This window comes from Acanthochromis polyacanthus, chromosome 2 (assembly GCF_021347895.1).
Source record: "Acanthochromis polyacanthus isolate Apoly-LR-REF ecotype Palm Island chromosome 2, KAUST_Apoly_ChrSc, whole genome shotgun sequence".
In the NCBI taxonomy this organism is placed as follows: Eukaryota; Metazoa; Chordata; class Actinopteri; family Pomacentridae; genus Acanthochromis; species Acanthochromis polyacanthus.
The window spans coordinates 28,560,345-28,587,421 of record NC_067114.1 but is presented as its reverse complement, the minus strand read 5'-3'; the positions used below and the strand labels follow the sequence as shown (position 1 = coordinate 28,587,421).

The window sequence follows — 27,077 nt, the reverse complement described above, 5'->3', positions numbered from 1 at the left end:
TTTTTGATTAATTGTGTTTGCAGCCATCATTACTCTGAGTTTACGTTTATCCATTGCTTTTGTCTTGTTATTGAAATTATTACCTTTTAGCTAATTATTGCAATTATGAAGTAATAACCTTAAACTATTAATAATTTCTGCAATTAATAAACACATATTTATTACTTTAAGCCATTTGTTTCCTTTTAGTTAATCATTTCTAGGATTTATCCATGACTCTTAACTAATTGTTTAAAATTGTTTATCGGTTGATTTTAGCTAATCATTACTTCAAATGTTTATATATTACTTTGGTCTAATTATGTCTCATGTTTTTCTGTTACTTTTAGCTCAATATTTATCAAATATTTGCTGTTTACTTGCAGCTAATTACATAAACTGTGTTTGTTGCTTTGAGCTAATTAATCTACTGCTTTTGAATAATTATTTCCATTGTTTTTAACTCATTACTTCAACTATTTATCTATTACTTTCAACAAATTAATTCAACTATTTATGCACCACTTTCCCTAAATTATTTCAGCTATTCATCAGCTAGTTTCAGATAATTATTTCAGCAAAGTTTTTATTACTTTTGCTCAATTTATTCAACAGTTTCATTGCTTTTCAGATAACAATGATTCATTCACTCTGTGGGAAATGAGTGGAGCTGCTTTTTTGATGCAGAGTCACACAAACCTGTGTGTAGCTCCCCCTCTCCTCTTCATCGCCCTCCCTCAGCTGGATGACTTCATCGTCCTCTTCCTCTTCATCCAGCTCGCTCTCGGTGCTCTCTCCTTTGACGTGAATGCTCCCGCGCTCCTCCTCACCCTTCACGAGCACGCCGAGCCGCTCAGATGAAGGCGTGCTGTCGTCAGACCCCTCCTTCTGAAGCCTGATGGGATCAATAACAGGGCGGACTTCAACAAACACGTCCAGGTGTTTAGAGAAGCCGACATTATAGAGACACGGATGCCAGTCGGTCAGTAGAAATGGCTTGTTGTCAGAAACACCACACCTGTGAAGGCCTGCCCCTACGTCATCCTCCTGCATGTCATTGGTCTCTGTTAGCTCCTCCTCTGTCTCCTCTGGGTGGGTGGGTGGCGGCCTGGGAAGCTCCGCCCCCTTTGAAAGCATCTACAGACGTAAGCTCACGTTAGCGTGCAGATACGTGCATGTTTACGTGTCTTATATGTGTGCGTGTGAACATGCGAACCTTGTAGTGTTTCTCCAGGAAGTGCTGGTGCTGCTGTTGGACCACCAGCTGCTGCAGGGCCTGGGGGGACTGGGGCAAAGGTGCACTCTGGGTACGAGCCAGCGGTCGGTGGCGAGGCAGCTTGCTGACCGACCGCATGCCGCTGGACACGCCTCTCTCTGCCGTAACCAGCGGCGACTGGCTGTACATGGGGACTGAAGAGGGGGCAGCAGAAAGTCAATGAGCTGGAAACTCTGGGTGAACATATATGAGTGTGTTTGTACCACCTAGCATACCTAGCATAGCAGTCTGCTGCCTGGCCTGCTCCAGCAGTAACACGTGCTGCAATAACGAGGAATGGGCTGAGTGAGAGCTGGGGGGTGGAGTCTCCACATCATGTCCTACACCTGCAAAGGCACATTATTAAAGCACTAATTAGTCCAAATCATACAGCCTTTTATTTTCCCTGTAGACATGCATTAAATTATGTCTTTAACTTATACAGGGGGTCCTGGAGTTCCGTTCCTACAAACCGATGTACAGGGTGACCCAAAAGTTTGGAAACAAAGTTTAACTGCAGTGTCTATTTGAGTTGGGGGTGCATGAATTCACTCTTATTTTACCCATTTCTGTTATACCATAATGAAATAACTTAAAAGCATAGTATTTGCCGAGTGCAATAACTCTGAATAAAATGAATAGAAGCATATAAGGTCCAGGTATGCTGGAGCATCACTTCAAAATGCAGGCCATCAGTGTCAGATTTCAAAACTCTTGATGGTAAAGTATCTGACAGTTTTAATTTTTTTTAAACATCCAAAAGTACTATGAGGCAACATTTACTGTCCAGTTTGAGGAACCTTCATGAGCATGAATGAAGATACATTCCAGAAGATACAAATGTAACCAGTTGGTGGAAACAGTCACAACTTTGTATAAGAAACAAACATGAACATGTTGAAATATGTTTGTTTTACACTAATCTGTTACTCTTCTGAATATATCTGTGGTGCTGATTTTTTGAAATAACATTATATTATTTGGATTATAGACTTTTCATTTGTTTCCAAACTTTTGGGTCACCCTGTAAGTCATGGATGTAAGTTGGAACTTCGGCGAAATGTAAACAAAGCCGTTACATGCATCGAGTTATTGATCAGTTCTTCATAAAGTCCTGAATACCAACGACTTTTATGCATGAATGAGTCATTTTGCAAGAAGACAACAGATTACATTGCATTGTTTTAACAACTTGACCAAATAACGCCGATGTTCGTCGGTGTTTCGCCCTGTTCTGATCGTTTTATTAAATCAAATTTCACTTCTATGATATGTGGCCCATGAGGCAGAACTATCGATGCACTTTTATTTTGAAAAGCCTTATTTTAAGCTATCTGTTGGCAGTTCCTTGCTTTACACATGCATGTACATCTCTGGATGCACGGCTCTCTGTTTTGTAAACGCCACAGAGAATTAACTTCATTTTTGGACTTGCTGGCTCAGTGAAAAGGATTTATTTACATTATTTACATCTATTAATGTTGTTTTATTCTGTTTTTGTTGCAGTTTTCGCTCGGTTTGTATCGTGTATCAAGAACCACAGCAAAGAAGTCAAGTTTGCTACGACTCATGGTTCATTCCGCAGCTCGAGTTTAACTGGGCGGACGGCTGCAGCTTTTACGTTACAGTGAAGACAGCACACACGGAGATGGATTTCCTTTTCTTCGAAGCATCAGAAGAGTCTGACTTACGCTTGGATTAGAATAACAACGGGGAAAAAAGTTAGCAAATGTTGCACAATCCAAGATGGCGAACAACCGGTGAATGCAAACAAAGTGGAGAACGTCGTAAACCGAGGACCCCCTGCAAAACCATACAACAAATGTGAAATAATTTACTGAATTCTGTGATATTAACTGCTTACCTGCAGGAAGGGAAGATGTGGAGAGAAACTTCCCTGTCAGAGCTCCGCCTCCTCGCAACGACTGGATGGCTTGAAGCTCAGCCTCCTGCTGAGTGGACAGCTTCTGGGAGGTCTGTGGGGGAACGATGGTTACTACACAACAGCCTGCACACAACACTGGAGCGCTGTGTGTCTTGTTTAGAATAACAGAGCTTGATCTGATGTCTTGTTTGGGACTTTTACAAACTTTGACACAAATGTTCTTCTTTTAATAATGAAAGCACTGCACTGGAAAAAATTCCCCTCTCAAAACAAGCAAAGAAAAAAAATTATTTCAAGAAACTTTCACCTTGAAATAAGTGGAAAAATCTGCCAATAGAGCAAGTGAAAATGTCTTGGTGAGATTTCTTAAAATAAAATATGATATTTAGAAGACTGAGATCTTAAAATTAGCTGGGAAAATATATTTTAAGCTGTATTTTACCAGGATTGTCAAGCTTAGGCGGTTTAACCCTCCTGTTGTCCTCATTTACGGCACCAAAAAAAATTGTTTCTTTGTCTGAAAAAAAATCCAAAAATTCTGCAAAAAATTCCCCAAATACAAAAAAATTTGCAAAATCTTAAGGAATAAAATTCCTTAAAAGTTTCCGTTACAAGTTTTATTTTTAAAAAGAGCCCCCAAATTTAGCAAGAAATAAAAATAAAAAAATAATAAAAGAAAATTGCAAATATTTTCCAAAAAAATTAATAAAAATCTTTCAAAAAAAATCCTAAAAATATCTAAAGTAATTACACATTTATCAGTAAAACCTCTAATATTTTCTTTAAGAACATTCGGAAAAAAACTAAGTAATTTTAATCCATTTTTTTCTGATGTGTTCTTAAAGAAAGACTTTTCTTAACATTTCTTTCTTTCCCCATCAAAAAATGTTCAAAAATTTCCCCAAAATTTTGAAAATGTGGAAGTTTTCACTGTTAATTTTTTTTTCTCCACATTTTCAAACTTTAAAATGGGTCAATTTGACTCGCAGGACAACAGGAGGGTTAAAACAAGATAATTTCAAAATTGTTTGACTTAACAAGATATTTAAGATGCCTTAAAACAAGTCCCTCCATCTGCTGAAATGTCACTTATTAAGTGAATTTATCTTAAATCAAGTGGGATGAGACATTTTGACTAAAAACAAGAAAAATAGACTTGGTAGGATTTTGAGTTTTTGCAGTGTGGGACTAAAAAGCTCCAAGCTGCAATATAAGGACAATGCTGCTCCTTGTTTCTACGGCTTTTATATGAATCATCAGCTGGGGAGGACACTGACTTCTTTCCAACTCGCAGGTCTTTAAGGATCTGCTGCTCAAGTCTCGGTGCCAGATACCACAGGGCACCTTCAGAGGTCTTGTGGACTCCACGTCCTGGCAAGTCTGAGGTGTTCTGATGACCAACAGCACATTACGCAGGAGTGGTCCGAATGCTTTAGCTCAGGGGTGTCAAACTCATTTTAGTTCAGGGGTTTTAATTCAGCCCAATTTGATCTGAAGTGGGCCGGACCGGTGAAATCACAGCACAATAATCGATAAACAGCGACAACTCCAAATTCTTCCCTTTGTTTTAGTGCAAAAAGTACGTTCTGAAAATGTTCACGTTTCAGGAATTAAAAAACGAGAAACAAAACGGCAAAAGTGAAAAGCAAAATGACAAAAAAAAGAGACAAACGACATGAAATAAACCACAAAAGAGACAAATAATTAGACAAAAAGGTTACAAACTGACAAAAAAAATGTTCAAAATGACGAACGAGACAAAAAATGTCAAAAACGAGAAACGGAACGACAAAAAAATAGACAAGTGAGACAAAAAAACACGAAACGATACACAAAACAATGAATGAAGCAAAACAAAATGACAAAAATCAGAGAAAAAACACAAGCAAGGCTAAAAGGAAACACAAAACGACAAAAAAAAGACAAGTGAGACCAAAAAAAACACAAAACGACAAAAACATACACAAAACAACGAATAAAGCAAAACAAAATGACAAAAACAGGAGAAAAAAACACAAGCAAGACTAAAAGGAAACACAAAACAACAAAAAACGAGAAACAAAACGACAAAAACAATGAAACAAATGACAAAAGTCAGACGAGAAAAGACAAAAACAACAAAAGTAAGACAAAATATGGCAAAAATGAGATACAAAAGACAAGGGAACAATCTAGTAGTTCACTCTGTGATCAAAACAACTGGTCTTGATCTAGAAAATATTCCAAATTTATAGTTTTGACAAATTGACAATCTGCACTTTATGTCTTCTCTGTAATTTTCACACTTTGAGGGCTGGACTGGACCCTCTGGAGGACCACTTTTGGACCACGGGCCTCATGTTGGACACCCCTGCTTTGGCTCATCAGTGAAAGTTTAAGTCCCTGTGTGAATCTGCAACTTGAAAAACTTCAAATTTTGTGCTTTTCTGCAAGTTTTTCAGAATAAAAAACAGAATTAAAAAATTATGTTTGTCCACTGAGCCACAAAAAAAAAAAAAAAACTGGTAAACTTAGGTTGTTCCACTGAGACTAGACAAAAAAAACAAAACATCAACAGTTCTTTGGAGGAGCTAATGTTGCGTACCGTCAGTGTGTCGGTGAATGTGTGTGTTGCGTCGACCCACCGTGATGTGTGTGTTGGCAGGAAGTCCCAGGGAGATATTCGGCAGGGAGGGGGAGGTGTAGAGACTCAGAGGACTCAACGTCCCATCAGCCCCCAGCGTCTGATGGAGAGATCTCAGCTGCAGGGAGACACAGACAGATCAGTTTACATGTCCTGCTCTGTGGAGGCTTTGCAGTAGCTGGAAGGGTGAACTAAGTTTGAGACAACAAACTGGTAAGTGAAACTGTCCAGCTGTTTCATCCGACCTCACATTTACACAACACCGCAGATATCAGTCCTCGTAAACGTGAAAGCCAAACACTGGGATGAATGATAAGGCTCGTGAGCCAGCACTTTTGCTTACTGCTGTTGGTATAAACAGGCCATTTCCCAGAAATTGTGTTTCTGTGCAGCAATACAAAAACAGGAAATCTTCACAACATTTGTTCCACAATTACTCAAATTCAACAAACAGGAGTCTTGTAAGCCTTAAAGGTCACCGTTTCCCCACCGCACAAAACTCCATGCAGCCTTCTTAAAGGAATACTGGTACAGTTCAGTCTAGGGCTGGCCCCAATAGTGGTTTCTGGCCTCCGGATATTCGGGTTCTATTAAAGACGAATATCCGAATATTCGTTCCGCCCCGTAACGTCCGACGAGGGGCGGGGCTTGTGGTGGAGATGGTCCCAATATTCGGATCCGTTCGTCTGGTCTACCGGGTCCAAATTTTGCCTTCGCTTTGTCTTCAGTTAAACTGAAGAATTCCCAAACAGCGGAGGTCTTCAGCATCTTATCTTGTGTTTATGCAACGAACTGAAGCGTGACGTCAGAGTTGGCAGCAACCCGGCCATTCAGGTGGTGGTAAGAAACATGAATGGATGAGCCGAGATGAGCCGATGTGGGCCGAAGGCGAAGGGAAGACAGTAACGCTGAATATTCGTTCCGCCCCGTAACGTCCGACGGGGGGCGGGGCTTGTGGTGGAAATGGTCCCAATATTCGGATCCGTTCGTCTGGTCTCCCGGGTCCAAATCTTGCCTTCGTTTTGTCTTCAGTTAAACTGAAGAATTCCCAAACAGCGGAGGTCTTCAGCATCTTGTCTTGTATATTGAATATTCGGATACCAAAATTAATATCCGGATACCACCGTAGCGAACGAATATTCGGATATTCGGGTCCAGCCCTAGTTCAGTCCAGCATTTTATCCATATTTAACCAGTGAATGGTTATGTGCCTTCAAGCAAGGGATTTAATAAAAAAAACTAAAAAATAAACTAATTTTACTGGATAACTTCTGGTCAGTCCCAAAATTGTCATTTTAATCTATACTCCTGGGAAAAAAAAGACTTTTGTGGACAAACTGCACTCAGGTTCCAGATGTCCACTACTGGGCCAACTTTGCAAAGACACAAATCAGAAGTAATGATTAGGGATGTTTCATTTATAAAGTGATAATTTGCGGTTAAAAATTTGAATCAACTAAAAGTATACATTAATATATCATTAACCATGAGGGACAAACTGTCAGAATTTATCGTATAATTGCTTGATTTTGGGTCTAAAGACATTTTTGAGTCAACAGGAAATAGTGAAAGCTTTCCTGGACTCATAAAGTTGCTGTGGCAGCATTCGTGGACAGCTGTTCCAGCCGAGCAGCTGGACTGTCGTAAACAACACTAAACAAGTTACTCCATCATGTAGATTATTTTAATATCAACCCACTGTGAAGAGATAAGAGATTAAAAACATCACTAGTTATTTACAGTGGAAGATTGCAGTTCATTTTAATACTGTTTGTCAGGTCAGTCCTTGAGTTTCATGTGAAGTCTATCTAATGCATGAACCTGGTGTTTCCTGTAGGTGTTCTTCAGATTCCTAAAGGAGCTGATTGACGTTAAGTGTCAGTGGTTTGGAAGAGTTTTTTATCAACCTATGGAAAAACATCCACTATATTTCAGCTATTTAACAATTAATCTATTATTAAATGGTGACATAGGTGACCATCAGTAAAGTGTTTCTGATTTGCACCCTTAGACAGGACATGTACATTTTAACCATTTTTAAGTCCAGAGCTACATTTGAAGCTGTTTTATTTGCATTTTATTTGTATTTTTTTTCTGAAAATGCATCCCTTGCAATCGCGAGGCGGACCGCAAACAAAATATTTCTTCTTTAAGCTGAGCAAAGCATCTAATCCTCTGACTCATGCATGACGGACAGACTTTTTTCCAGCTTTTAATGAGCGTAAAACCAAAATCGTCGTCATCTGTCCTGCATATTCCATTTGTGGTTCAGGATGGTTTTCATCTGCCTCTGTTTACCAAAATCTGTACACGCAAAGAAATCTGTGTGTCATGTTTGATTCTGCTTTAAATTTGACAACTACAGACTCTATTATTATCCAGTCTATTGTTAGAATAACAGCAGATCTGGAACAGCGGTGTCAAACATGCGGCTCGCGGGTCAAAATCGACAAACTAGAGGGTCGAATCTGACCCGCAGGACGACTTTTAAAGTGTAAAAATCACAGAGAAGACATTAAGTGCAGATTGTAAATTTGTAAAACTATAAATTTAAAATCATTTCTAGACCATGACAAGTTGTTTGGATCATAAAGTAAAATACTGCTCATTGTTCTTCTGTCGTTTTGTGTCTCATTTTGTCTTGTTTTTGTTGGGTTTTTTTGTCGTTTTTGTAGTTTTTCCATTGCTTTTTCGCTTTGCAACTTGTTTTCTAATTTTTTTGTCTCTTTTTTGTTTCGTTTTGTGTTGGTTGTCTCATTTTTTGTCATTTTGTGTCTCATTTTTGTAAGATTTTCTCTTGTCTTTGTCTTTTTTGTCCGAGTTTTATTGCTTGTCTCACGATTTTGTTGTTTTGTCTCTCACTTTTGTCGTTTTGTGTTTCCTTTTTGTCACACTTGTGCTTTTGTCTCATTTTTGTCATTATGTGTTGTTTCGTGTATCGTTTCCGTGTCATTTTTTTCACACTTTTGTCTCATTTGTGTCATCTGTTAATTTTTTTGTCACTTTGTAATTTTTTTTCTCTCTTTTTTGTTTTGCTTTGTGTTGGCTGTCTCATTTTTTGTCATTTTGTGTCTCATTTTTGTAAGATTTTCTCTTGTTTTTGTCTTTTTGTCTGACTTTTATTGCTTGTCTCTCGCTTTCGTCATTTTGTGTTTCCTTTTTGTCTCGCTTTTGTTTTTTGTCTCATTTTTGTCATTTTGTGTTTTGCTTTATTCATTGTTTTGTGTATCGTTTTCACGCTTTTGTCATTTTTTGTCTCATTACCTCCGCCAGGAGGTTATGTAATCACCGGAGTTTGTTTGTCTGTCCGTCTCTGTGTGTGTGTGTGTGTGTGTGTGTGTGTGTGTGTGTGTGTGTGTGTGTGTGTGTGTGTGTGTGTCTGTTTGTCTGTTAACAGCATAACTTAAAAAGTCATGGACGGATTTTCACCAAATGTTTACAGGATGTCCGGAAGAGCAAGAGTAAGAATCGATTAGATTTTGGAGGTGATCCGAATCACCGTCTGGATCCAGGAATTTTTTGAAGGTCGAAGGACAATTGAGAGATGGCCGCCAGACAGAGATTCTTACTCGTGCTCTTCCGGACATCCTGTAAAAATTTGGTGAAAATCCGTCCATGACTTTTTGAGTTATGCTGTTAACAGACAAACAGACAGACACACACACAGACGGACAGACAAACGGCATGGCGGAGGTATGCGCTCTCCGACTGCTTTTCTAGTTTGTAATGTTTTTGTCAAAATTTTTTGTCTCTTTTTGGTTTTGATAATAGATAAGACAATTCTTAAAATGTGAACATTTTCAGAATGCATTTTTTGTGTGTTTTTTCTTTTATAGGTTATCATGCTGTAATTTTGCTGGTTCATTTAAGACCAAACTGGGCTGAACGTGGCCCCTGAACTGAAATGATCTAGAAGCTCAACTAACTATAAATAAAACACAATCTGGTAACAAATGCACTTCTTTTAGAAAAGACAGCAGCAAAGTTTGAAAGATCTAACAAATATAAAACGCATCATAAACACGCTCAGCACAGCAAACGTAACTAAATTCAGAATCATGCCACAAACACGACCGAATGCAAAAAGAAGGCGCAGCAGACAGAAGTTCAAACTCCTCAGATTCTCCAGTCAGTCAGTCCTCCCTGTTTTTTCATCGTTAAATGTTCCCCATCAAGCTCCAAAGGTGACCAAGCATTTCCATGGCTGTTCCCACACTGTGGAGCAGTTCACCTCCCACTGACAGGTCTCTCCCATCAATCATCACTTTTAGAACTGGCCTGACGTCACATTAATTACTAACAGAGCTACAAAACCAACTTAACTTTGTCTGTTGTAGTTAATTATCTGCTTATTATTGTGAAATATTAAGTTGTGTTTGACATTTTCCTATAAAATGCTTTGATTCACGCTTGCTTTCAAAGCTCACATAAAACTGACTCGACCCATAATGAACTACAGGGGGCAAACTCCAGCTGTGTGAAGGACTAAAACCAGCCTATGTGCTGTACAGTCAGTCCATATAGCTTATTTTAACGTGTGTCTGTGAGGTTGTTAGCGTACCTCAGTCTGGATGTTGGGGACCGATCCCGTGTTGCCGTTGGCGATGGCTGTGTTGGAACTGTTGGGACTGCTGGGACCTGAACCCGGAGCGCTGTTGCAGAGAGAGGAAACTGCTCGGGAGACACACAGAGAAATAACGTTAATTCACGTAAACTGGCACGGTCAGAAAGCTGCATTTCCACCTCGCACAGAGCGAAAAGGTGCCCGCGCTCACCCGATATCTCTATGGCTCTCTTCTTGAAGGTGCTGATGACGGTTCCATCCTTCCTGCGGAGGAGAGGGGAGCTCCGCCTTTCCGCCACCTTCTGCTTCAACCGTGAACGCACCTTCAGGTTCGGCTCTGAGACTGGATGGGAGAGCCGGGGAGACGGTTAGAGAGCGGGCCAAAAGCAGGAACTCTACTGTGTTACGTTACAGTCTATGTGGAATAAAGATCAAACAAGAACGTAGATTTGGTGTCTGTGGATTTGCTTCTGCGTGCTGTTGATCTTCTAGTTGTCGCTTTCTATCTTGTATTAAGTGTAAAGTGCAGCGTTTTGTTGGGTGAAGGACACCTGGTGACTGACCTCCAGGCTAATCCTACATTACACTACTGCTGGCTAGTTTGTTGGTAAACGAGCAGTGACGCTGGGAGTATTTTAAGCCACCTTTGGTCCAAATGTCAAGGTAAAGAGGACGGGAAGAGGAAGAGGGAAGACGTCCAGGTTTAGTCGGTTCCAGCTGCCGGTTACCCATCATGCTAGAAATCCATCTATTTTTGTCATCTTTTGCGTGCATCCTAAGACACATTGTGTATATTTGCAAAGCATGACACTGAAAATGTTTATCTTTGGTAAGACAGTTAGCAGAATTGGAGAACTGCAAACTTGCATGAGTCAAATGAGGCTAAACTGATTTATAAAGGTGCTGTTGGAGAAGACCTGTGTGTGCTGGGCGTCTCTAGGAAGCAGAGGAGCTCAAAACAAACTGTTCTGTAGTGATGGACCTGAAAAATTGTGTGTTACTTTAATTACCTATGCCGTAAGCTTAAAAAAAGGTCAATGTTTAAGAGACTTTCGAAACACTTTTGGTCAAACTTTTAGATTCCTCAGATTAGATGCTTACATTAAACACATCTGATGGAAAATCAGGGAAAATATATTCCGTTTTTCCAGCTGTATGCCAACAGGACACTCAGCTAACTAACTTCCAGTGCCGAGAGTTATCATATCAACTGCTTACTAAGCTGTAAGTAGGGTTTGTGGGATTACAGCTCACGATGAAGATAAAGCCTTGAACACCCAACGTGTAGCAGCAACGCTTCTATCCTGCTCCTAATAAGATCTTAAAGCCCGGTAACCACGGCCAATATTCTCTGAGACAGCCTTAATTCCATCAAACACGTCTGCAACTCCTAAAATGATGCAAAAAAACTGCACACATTCTGTTTGAGAATAATATTAATTAGGTTTCATCTTATATATGTTTCACTCTGACACTAAAACCACTTGGCTCCACATGAATGCAGTTCCTTTATCATCATGTCTGCTGCACTGAACACGCTTGGTGGAGACGCTGCCCTCCCAGAGATATGCATGTGCAGCCTCAGGCATACAGCATGTTCTGTATGTAGCGATTTGCATATCTAAGACAAGCTACCATGAGCCAGCTGGGAACGTTAAAAAGTCTGGAAGCTGATGTGATGTTAATAGGCCAGCTGCTAAAGCCTTCCAGAAATGAGAAGCCTGCTTTTGTCTACCCCTGGGTGAAATCAAGCACTCCATCAGTCAAGTTTCCGTTTAAATATCGCAAAAACCGTCCAGAAAATCTGCAAAAGAAAAGTGTGAAGATGTGGTGCTGAGGTCCTGCCTCCTGTGAACCTCACACAGTTTCCACCGGCTTGGCTGTCATGGACTGTTGTGGGTGTTTGGGACACTGCTGGGTAAACAGCCCAACTGGAAATACATACATACACCCCCTGTCAAAGGTTTTAGGACACTTTCTCATTCAAATAAAGTAGAACCTGTCCTACAACTTTTGACAGGGGGTGTATCTACCAAATTTGGTACACATGTGCAGCACATCAGGCTGAACAAAAAAGTCAGTGACAGCCACATTCCAAACCCAACAGGAAGTGAGCTATTTTGTGTTGAATGTCAGATTTTGCCCATTTTTCATTTTTTTCTAGAGCGAACTCCTCCTAGGGGGAAACTCCAATTCACCTCAAATTGGGCCAGTACATACAGGAGGCCTTAATGATCCAACGTTATTAAAATCTTTTTCTAAAGTCAAAGGGCGTGTCCGTGGCAGCCTCTGGAATTTTGATTCTTCGCCATGAAATTTCAAATGCTGTGTAAATGCCCTGAACATGCTCCAATCTGCCTGAAACTTTACATGTATGATCAGAGTCCTGCCCTGATCACATCCATGTGATGAAATACACCCCCTGTCAAAAGTTGGAGGACAGGTTCTACTTTATTTGAATGAGACAGTGTCCTAAAACTTTTGACAGGGGGTGTACATCATCCAGGAACTGCCCAGCTAGCTGTGTATCAACTATTCTGTCCCACAAATTGGGAAACTTTAACTTAATAATGAAGGTAGGCTTCAAGATTCCTCAGAATGTTGGTTAGTACAGTCAAATAACTTATTAAAACAAAAAGAAATAGAAAATGAAAACTTCAAAATAAGAGAAACTTACTATGACAGAATACAAGTTTGAGAAACAGTGACTTTTCTAGTCTGGGGTTGGTGAAATTTACCACCAGGGGGCGATCAAGATGTTTTGGCTTCGCTTCTTGGAAGCTATCATGCATCTCATCTTTCTAAACAAAACATGACTGTGATAAACACTCGAGCTTTTGCAATATTCCAGCTTTATTTTAGATTAGCTTTTGCTGCAGAAATTGAACATCTGCAAAAAGCAGGTGAACAGAAACAGATCTACAGACAGCAGATAACGCCTGACTTGGAAAATGTTACATAACAGTAAATATTTACATGTAAGTTTAAGCATTTTTCTTATTTTATGAGCGAATTTGTACATTATACAAGCACAGCAGCTCCTGTCTGCACCTGAAAATGGGCTTAGACAGAATAATGAGTTAATTCCACTACAGGAAAGACCTGATGCTCTCTCTAGTTTAAAAAAAAAATCCTATAGGCTGCATATGTTCCATGTCAAAACGTAAAGTTTGACAGATGTAACAATAGGAACTAAGGCGGACGGGATTTAGAACCAGTTCCACACCCATGATCTGTCATCTGACGAGTTAAAAGAAAAAACTTTCACATGGTGTCAGATGCATTTGAAACTGTGTGTGTGTGTGTGTGTGTGTGTGTGTGTGTGTGTGTGTGTGTGTGTGTGTGTGTGCGTGTGTGTGTGTGTGTGTGTTCTTGTACTTGCTACATGGTGAGTACCATTTTCTGCATTTAACTATCAAAGTGAGGACATTTTTTCAAAGTGAGGACATTTTGGCCGGTCCTCACTTTGAAACAGCCATGTTTGAGGGTGAAGACTTGTTTTTAGAGAACAGGTATGAATTGAGGTTTGGTTAGGGTTAGGGTAAGGATTAAGTTTAGGCAATCAGTTGTGATGGTTAAGGTTAGGGTAAGGCTCTAGGAAATGCATTACGCTTATGGATGTCCTCACTAAGATAGAAGTACAAACATGTGTGTGTGTGTGTGTGTGTGTGTGTGTGTGTGTGTGTGTGTGTGTGTGTGTGTGTGTGTGTTATCTCTAGCTTTGGACAACCTCTTCCCTGATGACTCAGACTGAGTCATCAAGCACACACATCCAGACTCACACACACACAAGTATATGTCTAAATATATATATAAACACAACACTCCACCTTCGCATAGTCCTTCGTCAAACGATTACACCGCAAGTGACAAATAACGCACACACACACACACATCCTCCCACTGTCTGTGTCTCCTACCCGTCTTGCGAAGCGGGAAGTCGTCTTTGCCCTCGTAGTTCCCCAGCAGTGGGGGCAGTTTATAGGAGGGAGGAGTTCCTGGGGTGTTACTCTGCGGAGGAGAGCTCTGCTCCAGGGAGGTGTGCTGGGCTCCCCTGCAGACACACGACACGAGGAAACGGCACATTAGACGGCTGGTAAAACCCTCTCACAATAATAAGAGATGAAGTGTTGCGTTACAGCCGGCAGGCCGAGTGTGCGCCTGCATCCTTTAGTCATTTCCTACATTTCCTAGAATGCATTTCTTCCATTGATTTCCTGTGGTGAAAATGGATTCAGGTAAAAGCTTCTGACACTGAAACCTGAGCTTTTCTTCTGTTGTTTTAGATCAGGGAATGCATTATAATCCTGTATCTGTTAAAGGAGGGGTGCAAAACATGCGGCCTGCGGGCCAAAACCGGTCCACCAGAGGATCAAATCCGGCCCACAGTACGACTTTGTAAAGTGTAAAAATTACAGAGAAGACATTAACTGCAATTTGTAAAACCAGAAATTTTAAATTATCTCTAGAACATGACAAGTTGTTTTGATCATAACGTAAAATACTAGATTGCTAACTGTTCTTTTGTCGTTTTGTATCTCATTTTTGTAACATTTTGTCTTGTTTTTGTTGTTTTTTGTCAGACTTTTGTTGCTGTGTCATGCTTTTGTCCTCCTGTTTCTTATTCTTGTCGTTTTGTATTTCCTTTTCCTGTCGCTTGCTTCTCGCTTTTGTTGTTCTGTCGCTTTTCGTCTTGCTTGCGTCGTTTGTCCACTTTTTGGTCATTTTTTGTCATGATGTGTCATTTTGTGTCTCATTTTTGTAATATTTTGTCTTGTTTTTGTTGTTTTTGTCTGACTCGTGTCATTTTGATCATAAAGTAAAACACTACATTGTTCAGTTCCAGGTGGCTAAATGTTTTGTTCCTTTGTCGACACTTTGTTATTTGTAAGTTGTAATGAGGCATACTGTTGACACTGGAACTTAAATTTCTTCAGAAATTTCAGGTTGCTCATAATGTTTTGTAAAAAAAACAAAAAACAAAAAACTATTCCTCTAATGTGAAGATTTTTTGCACTAAAACAAAGAGAAAAATTAGGAGTTGTTTTTATTTATAGGTGATTATGCTGTGATTTTACTGGTCCAGCACAGTTGAGATCAAGTTGGGTTGAATGCAGAACCTGAACAAAAAGGAGTTTGACACTCGTCTGTTAAAGTTGCACTCTGACATGTAAAATGTGTGTTAGGGTGATGTGTTACAAGTGTTACAGCAACATTACTAAAAGACACGGGTGCTTATCCAAACATCATATCAACACGTTTACATAATGAGATGTTTACGACTGATCAGTTATCCACAGAAAAAAAAGAGCAAAATGAGCTCATTAAAAGATAGACAAAAACTCAGGTATCTGTCAGGGTGACATTTTGCAGAATGTAAAGGAAAGAACAAGCTCTTATTTATCTCCTTTGCGCGGTAGGGAAAATGCAACTGTGAAAAAGTGACGGCTCTGTTAGAACGAGCAATTCCAGCAGCAATAAATCAAACTTTGATTGCCGTCATAGCGCCTCATTAAGATAATGCGCTTCACTGAAGGATCCTCAGCCGGAGCAGACTCAACTTTTATTTTGAACACCCCAGACTGGATGCCATGTGCTTAAATGCAATGAAGAACACCTCACATTAACTACAGGTATAAGCCTATTTGTGAAGCTGCAGTGGAACTATAACATTTGAGAGATGTGTTCATGTTGTACACGAGGTAAAATTTACCCAGATAAGAGAAACAAAGCAAGAGATTCAGTCAGCTCCAGCCCACAGACGGTTCTCAGCATCACTGCTGCATGTGTAATGCTGCACCATACATGCACTGTTTACAGCTGAGTCACATTACCTAAGCAAGTTACCTAAGTGAAGCAGAGAGGCTTGCCAGCGTTCACTCTATTACATAAAAGGCATACTGTAAAAATGAGACTGAGCTATTTATTAATTTCGGCATTGTGATCCTTCTGATACATACATTTAAACCACCTGGCTAAAACTGTGCAGGTCCCCTCTGCAGGTGTGAACTCCACGGAGCTCTGAAGGCGTCCTGTGCTGTCAGGATCCTGAAAGCTGTAAAGTGGAGCCTCCATGGATCTGATTTGTTCCTCCACAGCATCCCTCACATGCTCAGTTGAGCTGAGATCTGGGGAGGTTTGAAGGCTGATCCAACAGCTGGAACTCTTTGTTTGGGCTACACACTCTGCAGCAATGTTTAGGTAATTTGTCAGAGTAACAGCCACACGAATTCAAAGGTTCCAAGCAGAACATTATCCAGAGCATCCCACTGCCTCCACTAGCCTTCCTTCTTCCCATAATGCATCGTGCTGCCAGGCCACCATCTTCCATTGCTCCGTGGTCCGGTTCTGACACCCTTGTGTCCACTGCAGGTACCCTTAATAAAACCTTAATAAAAGTACTCTTGCTTAATCGTTGCCATTGTTGTTTACATTCCTCCTACTGCACACGCTCAGACTGGAGAGACCCGGTCCACCATCCCCTCCAACCCAAACTTCTGCTTTCATCCTCTCCAGCTTGCTCCTCTCCTACCAGCTCTGGGACCTCCATCAGCTCAGTCCCACCTCCCCTCACTCCTCCTCCTCTGCTCTCTGTTGTCTGCGGTAACATGCTGCTGTTACAAATTACTTCCCTATCAAGGATCAATAAAGTACAGATTCTATTCTATTCTAAAAGTGGACGAGTGTGTGGGTGTTCTGACACGTTTCTATCGCAGGAGAACTGAGGTTTTCAGCAGTTTGTGCTGCAGTTGGTCTTTTGTAGCATCTGCCTTCACTTCCCACATGATTCTTTCCCCACTTCATTGAATTACTTTTGGTAGTTTCTAACCACTACATGCCAGGAACACCAAACCAGATCCGCCGTTTGGAGATGCTCTGATGCAGTCATCACTTCAAGCACTGACTGTTCCATTGCTGCTTAATATATCTCTGACAGATGTGATTGTAACAAGAAAATCAATGTTTTTCACTTTACCTTAGTTTTATTGTTGGCTGATTCATGTAGTTTACTTTTATTTACCTAAACATTTAAAGCCTACACATAAAAAGTGCTGCAACTTTCTGCAAATCACTGTTTACCCTTGTCTAAATCTCCAAACCGCAGCTGCCAGGAAAACAACACGTCATCATAATTCCTACTTCGCCGACTATGCAAATTAAAGCATCCTAAAACAGCAACTTCACAGATTCTCCGTTTCCTTGCTGTGGTAAATGTAAAGGGCTTCCTAAACATATAATACAGGCCTGATCTGAGGGTGGGGTGCTTTTAGTCTTCTGTTACTTTTCAGAGCTGATCATGTTAAGCACATGTCATGTAAAGGCCAAGCAAATCTAATTTCTAAACCTGATTAAACGCTCTCAGGCTGCTCGTTTAAGTCGGGATTAAGTGTCACATTCATAGGGGACACATAATGCAAACACCAACACAATCCTCACCAGCACTTTGGGGAGAAGGAATGGTTGAGTCCACCGGGACCAGGCTCTTTCTTACTGAGAAGGAACTCCTGCAGCTTTAGCTTTACCTCTGTGCTGGCAATGGCACCTTAGAAAACACAGACAGCAATCAGGATATGCACCAACAGCTGGCAGACACAGAGCAAGCATGCACATAGCAGTGATAGCAGAGGTATAACCTACTCTCTTTGCCTTTCTCCTTGTTCCTCAGCAGCAGCAGTTGTTGCTCCAGTCGCTGTTTCTCCTGCTCCTCGTGTCTTTGTTGCTCCAGTTTCCTCTTCTGCTCCAGCTCCTGCTGCCGTTTTGCTGCCAGCAGCTCCTGTTGTTGCTTACACACACACACATGTATATCCATGCCCAGGTTACTTAGTGACTCCTGGGTTGACCGACCGACCAACACAGCAGAGAAGAGAGTCGCTGAGGAAGGTTGCAGTGCTGTCATCTCGCCTACCTTTAAATGCTCCTGCAGCTGGACTTCATGCTGTCTCGTTAACACTTCGTGCTTCTTCTGAAACTCAGCGAACAGGAGCTGCTTCTGGAGCTCCTGCTGCTGTTTGAGCAACACGAGTTCCTGCTGGAGCTGCTGCTCTCTCAGGGCGGTGTCCACTGCTGCTCCCCCGGACAGAGCGCCCACCCTGGGCTCTGTTCTCAGGTCCATTGGGCTTCCTCCTCCTCCTGGGCCTTCCGCTGGACCCCCACCTGGAAATGAAGCAGAAGAGAAGGGGTCAGATTCATTGACCCTGATTGTCTGTCTGTCATCCATCTGCTTTTATATTTGCTTTCAGTTTTGTAAACATTATCTTTTGGTTTTATCATCATAACTGGTCAGAGAAGATTCTGGGGTAAACTGACACGGTGGCGCCCAAAAACCTGGAGACTAATTAGTCCAACCCTTGTGAAACCACTACAATGCACAAAATATGCACAAAAACAGTACTAAAACTCCATGAAGGCCGAGAGAGACCACCTCCTATAAAAACCTTCCAAAGGCCTCACAAACCATCACAACACAAACCAAACCTTTGTGATCTTTTATCTCCTTACAAGCCTGAACACTGTTTGGCATCCTCTGGCAGGGACCCTTTGACAGCTCCTGAATCTCGCCTTGTGACAAAAGGTCCTTGCGGTTTGTGCCCCTAAGTGATGGAATTCCCCTCTAGAGAATCTCAGACTGTCTAAGTAAGGATCTTCTTTTAAAACATTACTCTTGCATCAAAAGGTCTGTCTTTAAATAGTGCACCATTTTACTGTGGCTGTTTTGTCTTGTTCTTTAACATATTGTTGCTTTTGTCTTCTCAGTCCTTTTATTTCTAACGACTGCTTTGTGCAATATTGTGTAACTTTGCTTTACAGAGGTGCTTTCTAAATGAAGCTTTTTTTAACGAATCAATGTGAAAGATTAGCAGCAATGATGGTCCGACAAGCATCCCGCTGCCTTTACATTCTCATGTTTTCGTCATGTCGTTTCTGGTGTTTGTTATTTTGTGTCGTGCGTTTTTTTGTTTTTGCCTTGCATGTGTGGTCTACTGTTTTTGTCATTTTTTTGTCTTGTCTGTGTCATTTGTACAGTTTTTTTGTCCCATTTTTTTCGTTTGTTCATTTTTTGTCACTTTGTAACTTTTTTGTTGAATTTTTAGTCTATTTTTTTGTTTTGTGTTCGTCTCAGTTTTTGTCATTTTTTTCTCACTTTTGCCATTTTGTGTCTCATTTTTGCCATTTTGTGTTTTGCTATATTGATTGTTTTGTGCATCAATTTTGTCGTTTTGTTGTGTTGTCCATTTTTTTGTCTCTTTTTTGTTTTGTTTCGTGTTGTTTGTCTAATATTTTGGCCTTTTTTCCCCGTTTTTGTCACTTTGTGCCAAGTTTTTGTAATATTTTGTCTTGTTTTTATGTGAAGTTTTATGTCTTTTTTTGTGTGACTTTGTCATTTTGATCTTAAAGTAAAATACTATACTGTTTAGTTCCAGATACCTGTGATTAAAATGTACAGTTTTGGTCATTTATAGGTTGTTATGCTGTGATTTTACTGGTCACTTGAGATCAAATTGGGCTGAATGTGGCCCCTGAACTAGAATGAGTTTGACACCCCTGGTTTAGTTTGCTCCCTGGTCCAGAAACCCCCCCAAAAAATCACCAAAATTAAAGCTCACCCTCTTATTTTGCCACAAACCTACACCGTACGTGTGCAACAGGTGTAGGCGGTATGAAGGTACATTCTGTGGTACATCTGCTCTGCTGCACATCTGCTCTGCAAACAGTGTGCATACGTTACACGCTCAGTGTCGTTGACAGCTTGGTCAGAGATTCCGGTGTGTTATGTTAGCAGTGACTAATGTAGCCTCGAGCACAGCTACAGAGGCCTGCTAAGCTCCACACTTGGGAGACTTTTTTCCCATTTTAAACTTGCAGCCTTCATCCCCGGTTGACTCAGGTGACATCACTCGAGGCAACTGATGCAGCTCCCTCTGAAGCAGCAAAAGGCTTTGACAGTTTTTTGCACGTATGCGGTAGTACTCCCCCTTAAGAGGATCGGTAGTATCACCTAAAAACTCCTGGGGAGTCTGATGATTCAGCTTTGTGACGCAGTGCACCCACACTACACCGAACCCCTTTCAGAGACATGGAACCCCCCCCCTCAAGGTCTCCTGGAGGACTCCCTACTCACCACCTTCTCCACCTCCTCCTCTCTGCTCGCTTGCTGTTCCTACTGGGCTCTGCATCCCTGACGGGAGGCTGCTCTTCACCTCCACTACTGCAGGACAGAGAAAGAACAAAAAAGAAAACAGTGATTGATTAGTCTGGCAAACGATGTCAGGGACACAGCAGATTATTACATCATTCATCACACACACACAAGCAGCTTCCATTTCATTCAGATGAGCTGTGATAGCGTTGTAAGAAAGTGAGGGACACAGCGTCCTGTCGCCTAAAAATAGCCACAAGTCTAGCATTAGCCTAGCACCGGACAGACTGACTTGTAGTGTTACCTTGGCATTAGTTTAGCCTGTATTCAGCACGGCTCGGCCAAAGGACACTGCGCAATACGGTAACATGTGCCACACATATTAATAGACACAAATTATCCGAGAAGGCTGCTGTTATTCATAGTAGTAGGGCATAAATTAAAACAAAATAAAGGGAAGAGGATCACACGACCATCCTCTTTCACTACAGAAATGAGTGTAATAGGAAACATTAAAACCGTAAACGTTTCCCTCCCTCCTCTCAATCAGTGACAACTGCACCGCCTTGTTCTGCTCTCAGGCTGATCAGTATGACAGATTAATATTGATTTCCTGCTGCAGGCACCGGAGCGGCGGTGGCTGACATTTCACCCTGTGAAATGACAGATATGGGAACTCATCATCTTTTCAAGTCCGTCAATAGAACGAGAGCGCAAACCAATAATGTGCAGAGTTTGGGGAAAATCCTCTGATTGGCCGGTGTGATGCGGTCACCTGGAGGTCAAGGCGGCATGTCTGTTTGACGGTGACCTACAATTACAGTCAGCTTTGGTACACTGACTGCTGTTTAATGAGCACTTTGAGCAGGATTATACTGCTTGTTGGTGCAGGACACACAGTACAGGTGTTTGACAGATGGTGAAACACAATCTGTACCAGTAAAAAAAATGGACTTCCTGACTCCAACACACGCTCTCTGTTTGCAGTAATGTATGCATTCACGGCATTGACGTATAATCTAAAGACTCAACAGCGCTCAGATCGGAAGGTTCCAATCAGCTTAGCTGCAGCAATCAGCTTACACCGATCATGTGTGTGTTTGTGTGTGTGTTTGTAAGAGAGAAAGTGAGTTTGTGTGACACTATTTGGACTATTCAGTTTAGCTCTTGGCAGCGCAAACGGAAAACACGTTAAGAGTGAACGGGTTAACACACAGAATGATATGGAGAGGATAAAGAGGAACAGAGAGTCTCAACATCCCATTCCATCAGAGTGCCCTTGAGCCGGGCAGCGACCATGACCTGCCTCCATCCTTTGCCTCCTGGCCCCTGGTGACCCCCTGATATAGGATCAGGCTACTTCCTGGAAAATGCCACACACCGCAGCATGCTGAGACGTCAGGATATTTCCTGTCTCTTCGTCACAGAGGAAATTCGATTAGGACTTAGCCAGCCGTGTGGCCTGACATTTCACCTCTCCGTTTGCTCCGATTGGTCGTCCCTGGTTCTCCGGCACACCTCTTCTGTTTCTGCATCCCACGTGGGGCTCAAAGCTAATCAAACACCAACACCCACAATAAGGCCAAGCCTGTTAGCCCTATCCTGAAGGATTGTGACCAGTTTGAGCCGCAGACTCCGACACATAAAGACGGACACGTACTGTGTCTATAGTAGGCAACAGGGCTGCCTTACTGATTTAACCCTCCTGTTGTCTTCATTAACGGGCACCAAAAAGTATTGTTTCCGAATCTGAAAAAAATACAAAAATTCAGCAAAAACATTCCCCTAATTTCTGGAAAATACGCAAAACCTTCAGGAAGAAAATTCCAATAATTCCTTAAAAGTTTCCCTTAAAAGTTCTATTAAAAAAAAAAATCCCCCAAATTTGGCAAGAAAATTCTTGTAAATATCTTTTAAAAATGAGTGAAAAATCTTACAAAAAAATTTCTAAAAATATCTAAAGTGACTGCAGATATATCAGTAAAACTTCTAATATTTTCTTTAAGAACATTCACAAAAAAAGCTTGACTTTGTTTCCTTGTCTGAAAAAAAGCCAAAAATTCAGCAAAAAAAAAATAAATTCCCCAAATTTCTGAAAATTTGCAAAACCTTCAGGACGAAAATTCCAATAATTCCTTAAAAGTTTCCCTTAAAAGTTCTATTAAAAAGAAAAAAATCCCCCAAATTTGGCAAGAAAATTCTTGTAAATATTTTTTAAAAATGAGTGAAAAATCTTACAAAAAAAATTCTAAAAATATCTAAAGTGATTTCAGATATATCAGTAAAACTTCTAATATTTTCTTTAAGAACATTCACAAAAAAACCTTGACTTTGTTTCCTTGTCTGAAAAAAAGCCAAAAATTCAGCAAAAAATAAACAAATTCCCCTAATTTCTGAAAATTTGCAAAACCTTCAGGAAGAAAATTCCAATAATTCCTTAAAAGTTTCCCTTAAAAAGTTTGTAAATATTTTCAAAAAAATTGTAAAAAAATTCTAAAAATATCTAAAGTGATTACGTATATATCAGTAAAACTTCTAATATTTTCTTTAAGAACATTCTGAAAAAAAATCAACCAAAATCCAGCGAATTTCGCTGGATTTTGGTTGATTTTTTTCAGAATGTTCTTAAAGAAACATTTTTATCATTTCCTTTTTAACCAAATGTTGAAAACGTGGACATCAGAAGTTTCACTGCGAATTTTTATTTTTTTCCCCACATTTTTAAACTTTAAAACGGGTCGATTTGGACCCACAGGACGACACGAGGGTTAAATCATTCCTAAAGCTGAGATGTTTATCCTGACACAAACACACAAAGCAGCAGTGCAGCTTCAGGTTTGCTGGCTTGTGACGGTTTAGCAAGATCGGTGGGTGTTGAAAAGAAAAAGTTGGGGAAAAGCCCAAAAACTGAGAGCCGGGAATAAACAAGGCCGTGTGTGTGTGTGTGTGTGTGTGTGCAGCCACTCACATCTAAATTACCTAAACAAACATTCTGGCGTTTCACTGTGACGCACGTGTCTCCCCTTTCACTACAACACACACACTGTCTGCGAGTGTGTGTGTACGTGAGAGACTGGTCTGTGAGTGTGTGTACAACAGTCCGTTTGGCAAGAGAGCAGCATTCCACAGCAGCCAGCGTCTGACGTCAAACTGAAGACATTTATAGTCTGGTAAACACACACACACACACACACACACACACACACACACACACACACACACACACACACACACACACACACACACACACACACACACACACACACACTAACGTACAGTCTGACAAAGAGGTGGGGCTGAGGCAACGTTTCAGTCAATCATATCTAACTGACTTCTGCTCGCTGCCGTTACACACGGTAATTCATACAGCCGGACGGATGCATTAAAAAGAATGAAAGGCAGGCTGTGCATCCAGTTTGTGAATCCGGATAGATGTGGAAACAGACCGGTGGTCATACGTGGCCTCGTATGCGCCCCATTAATGCAGCACAGAGGACTTAAAAGGAGCTCGTTCACGCTGCGATTATATCAAGATTCTGAACGAAGCGTGTATCCTAGAGTTGTTTAAGGTCGACGCCTGATAGCGCTCAGCGATAAACAACGTGTCTGGTTTATTTATATTTTCACATCTGTTGATGTTTGGTCGAAACATGAGCCGAGAAGCTGTTTGGTCTGTAAAATGTTTAAAAGTAGCACAAAAATGTCCATAGACACACTTCTGATTCGAGCAAATCTCAACTAACGGAGAGGCCAGAACTTGGAAGCAGAAACAACAATGCAGCCGTGTTTGTAGTCTTAATATTGACTTAATATAGTTTGAAAATGTGGAGAAAAAAAAATCCACATTTTGAACATTTTTGGAAAATTTTTGAACATCTTTTGGTGGAAAAAAAAGAAATGTTAAACATGTTTCTTAAGAACATTCACCAAAAAAAAATCAGAAAATTCAGAAATTCGCTGGATTCTGGTTGATTTTTTGGTGAATGTTCTTAAAAGAAAATATTAAAAGTTTTACTGATATATAGGTAATCATTTTAGATATTTTTAGGATTTTTTTTTTAAGATTTTTACTCATTTTTTTGACAATATTTACAAGAATTTTCTTGCCAAATTATGGGGATTTAAAAAAAATTTCTTACAGAATTATCGGAATTTTCTTCCTGAAGGTTTTGCAAATTTTCAGAAATCTGGGGGATTTTTTTTGCTGAATTTTTGGATTTTTTTCAGACAAGGAAACAATATTTTTTGCCGCCCATAAATGAGGACAACAGGAGGGTTAATTTAGTCCATTAGATTACTCATATTAGCTAAGTTGCACTAAAAACAAAAGCACAGCTGAAGTTAGTTAGTTTTGCATCTGATTGATTTTTAACCAAAGTACTGAACACATTAAAATTAAATTAATACATGAGTCGACACATTTCAGATTTATTGAGACAGTTTATGGCTGCTGAAGTAGAAAACTGAGATGATCATTAAGGATTAAAGTTCATCCTCTGGGTATCATGAATAGCGCGTGTCCAGCTAACAGATTTTGGGACATTTAACAGGATAAAAGTGAAAAGTTTCAGCAGCTGGTGGCACTAAAGGAAAGAACAGGGCTGTGCTAAAGTCAGGAGTCATTTGGGGATCATGAATGTACAAAAAAATAATGGCCATGGTTTTTAGGAACAGTTAAACATCTTATTAACTGTCAGAAATACTGTAATAGATTGTTTTTCCACTGATTGTTTGTGTTTGATTTGACTATAAAAGCTGTAATTTTCTTAAAATAATACACAGTTAAAAGGATGCTTGAGCATAACTGTGTAAACATGCATCCAGTGTCAACGTTTGGTGCTTGACTTTGTCCCTCCTCTGTCCTACAGTCGATAGGGAAAAAGCATTTATGTCATTTTACAAGCCCCAAAATAGTAATCATTCAGGCAAAATGCCAAAACGTCTTTGTTTTAAGCTCCTCAGATGGGAATACGTGCAGCTTAAATTCATCTTCCATCACTTCAGGCTTTCAGAGATTGTAACTTTTCAAGTGAAAATGTTTCACGGATCATTAAAAAACATATAAATATAAGGAAAAACACAAATGATCGGTTGCAGATGCGATGCTCGACAAAGCCAGTGAACCCACCGTTAAAATAAACCTTCACATTTATGCTTTTATACACATCTGGTGAAGATGCTCCATAATTCAGCTCGTACAAGTCGGTGGCTTGTTTACTCAGCAGGGGTAAAATATTATCTAAAGCCTGCAGCCTGGTGCTTCCTAAAATAATCCGCCCGGACAAAACAGAAATGATCCACAACAGCTCAACCTTAAAACGAAGTGATGGAGATAAGGCCGTGACACTTAATGCACGTACAGTTCCAGCTGCTGGAGAGTCTCCCACGGGTGAGGTGCAGACTCCTTTTTTTTTTTTTGATCGACCACTGGAATGCACCACTTCTACACTACAATCCACCAACTGGGAATTTCCCGCTTCTGCCTTTGACAGGAATACTTAATGTGGCTGATTTAAAGCTGCCGTGATGCAGCGCGATACCCAGACCTTCAGAGATGCTACAGCGAGCGCCGGCCGAGATGTGTCACCGCTAACAATGTGTGAAAAGGAGAAGAAACTGGGCTGTGTAGTTTAAAGTCCAGTTTGATGACTTTTCAACTCTCCGTTTCCCTCTTCCTCTGCTTCTGTCGCTTCTATTTCACTTCGCTACCTCTGCCGCCGCTGCTGCTGGGAGGTATTTCTGGAAACCAATATTCGTTTTTTTCCCCCCCTTTTCTCTCTCTATCTCGCTGTCTTGTTCGTTCTGCATCGCTAAAAGAAAATAGGCACCATGACGTCAGCCCTGCAAAACACTCTAAAAAAAGCCAGGAGACAGGGAGACAGAGAGAGAGAAAGAAAAGACACAGCAAGAGGGAGCGTGAGGTAAAAATAGTATAATGGCTGTGTGTGCTTTAGACAAATTAGAAGCTTAGAGAGAGAGAGAGGAGTCACATGTGTGGTGTTGCTATAGAGACTGAGGGGTGGGCCAAGTATTATGGGCTGGCAGACTGTAGGTCATGTTGTCTGTTGTGGTACACCAAGCTTAAAGTCTCTGACAACATCTGGTTTGATCAATTGCGCGGCAGGTAAGCGCAGTTTTAAAGCAGCACGAATCAAGATTTACACATTTAAAAGAGTGTGTGTGATGTTAAGGGGATCAACCAAAGTGATAAAACCACAACAAACCATTTCCCAACTTTGCAGGACCTGTCAGCTCTCTTTAGCAGCCTTTGGAGCTTAAATGCTTTTACTTTCTATACTATTGTCTCCACCAGCAGCAGGCAGAAGAAGTTTCCTTCAGAAGAGCGCTTAGTCTCACAAGCTGCCTGATCAACACACAAACTGTCTTGCGAACATTTTCCATTGGGGTTAACGGAGACAAAGAAGACCTAAAAAGGCAGGTAGAAGTACTGTTGGGCAGAAACATGACTCTGAATGAATGTTAATGCTGCTCTGGATCTGATGTAAAAAGGTGACTTTGCTAGTTTTAGTAGCAGTTTGTATAACCGACAAGGAAGTTCACTGTTCCACATAGAAAAGGGGTGTCAAACATGCGGCCCGCAGGCCAGAACCGGTCCTCCAGAGGGTCCAATCC

General features: G+C 40.8%; 1 protein-coding gene across 3 annotated transcripts in view; it reads right to left on the bottom strand.

The window, feature by feature from the left end:
• hdac5 (histone deacetylase 5) overlaps positions 1-27,077 on the bottom strand; it is a 90,713-nt gene that overhangs the window by 30,879 nt on the left and 32,757 nt on the right. For all 3 annotated transcript variants that reach the window (XM_051960658.1, XM_022215550.2, XM_051960652.1), the window contains 13 exons: positions 20,427-20,513; positions 18,213-18,460; positions 17,945-18,089; positions 17,744-17,849; positions 14,227-14,360; positions 10,518-10,649; positions 10,304-10,413; positions 5,744-5,860; positions 3,099-3,210; positions 1,471-1,581; positions 1,196-1,389; positions 998-1,116; positions 679-874 (listed from right to left, as the gene is read on the bottom strand). In XM_051960658.1, coding sequence (XP_051816618.1) covers positions 679-874; positions 998-1,116; positions 1,196-1,389; positions 1,471-1,581; positions 3,099-3,210; positions 5,744-5,860; positions 10,304-10,413; positions 10,518-10,649; positions 14,227-14,360; positions 17,744-17,849; positions 17,945-18,089; positions 18,213-18,460; positions 20,427-20,513 — 1,811 coding nt within the window. The remainder of the gene's footprint in view (positions 1-678; positions 875-997; positions 1,117-1,195; positions 1,390-1,470; positions 1,582-3,098; positions 3,211-5,743; positions 5,861-10,303; positions 10,414-10,517; positions 10,650-14,226; positions 14,361-17,743; positions 17,850-17,944; positions 18,090-18,212; positions 18,461-20,426; positions 20,514-27,077) is intronic.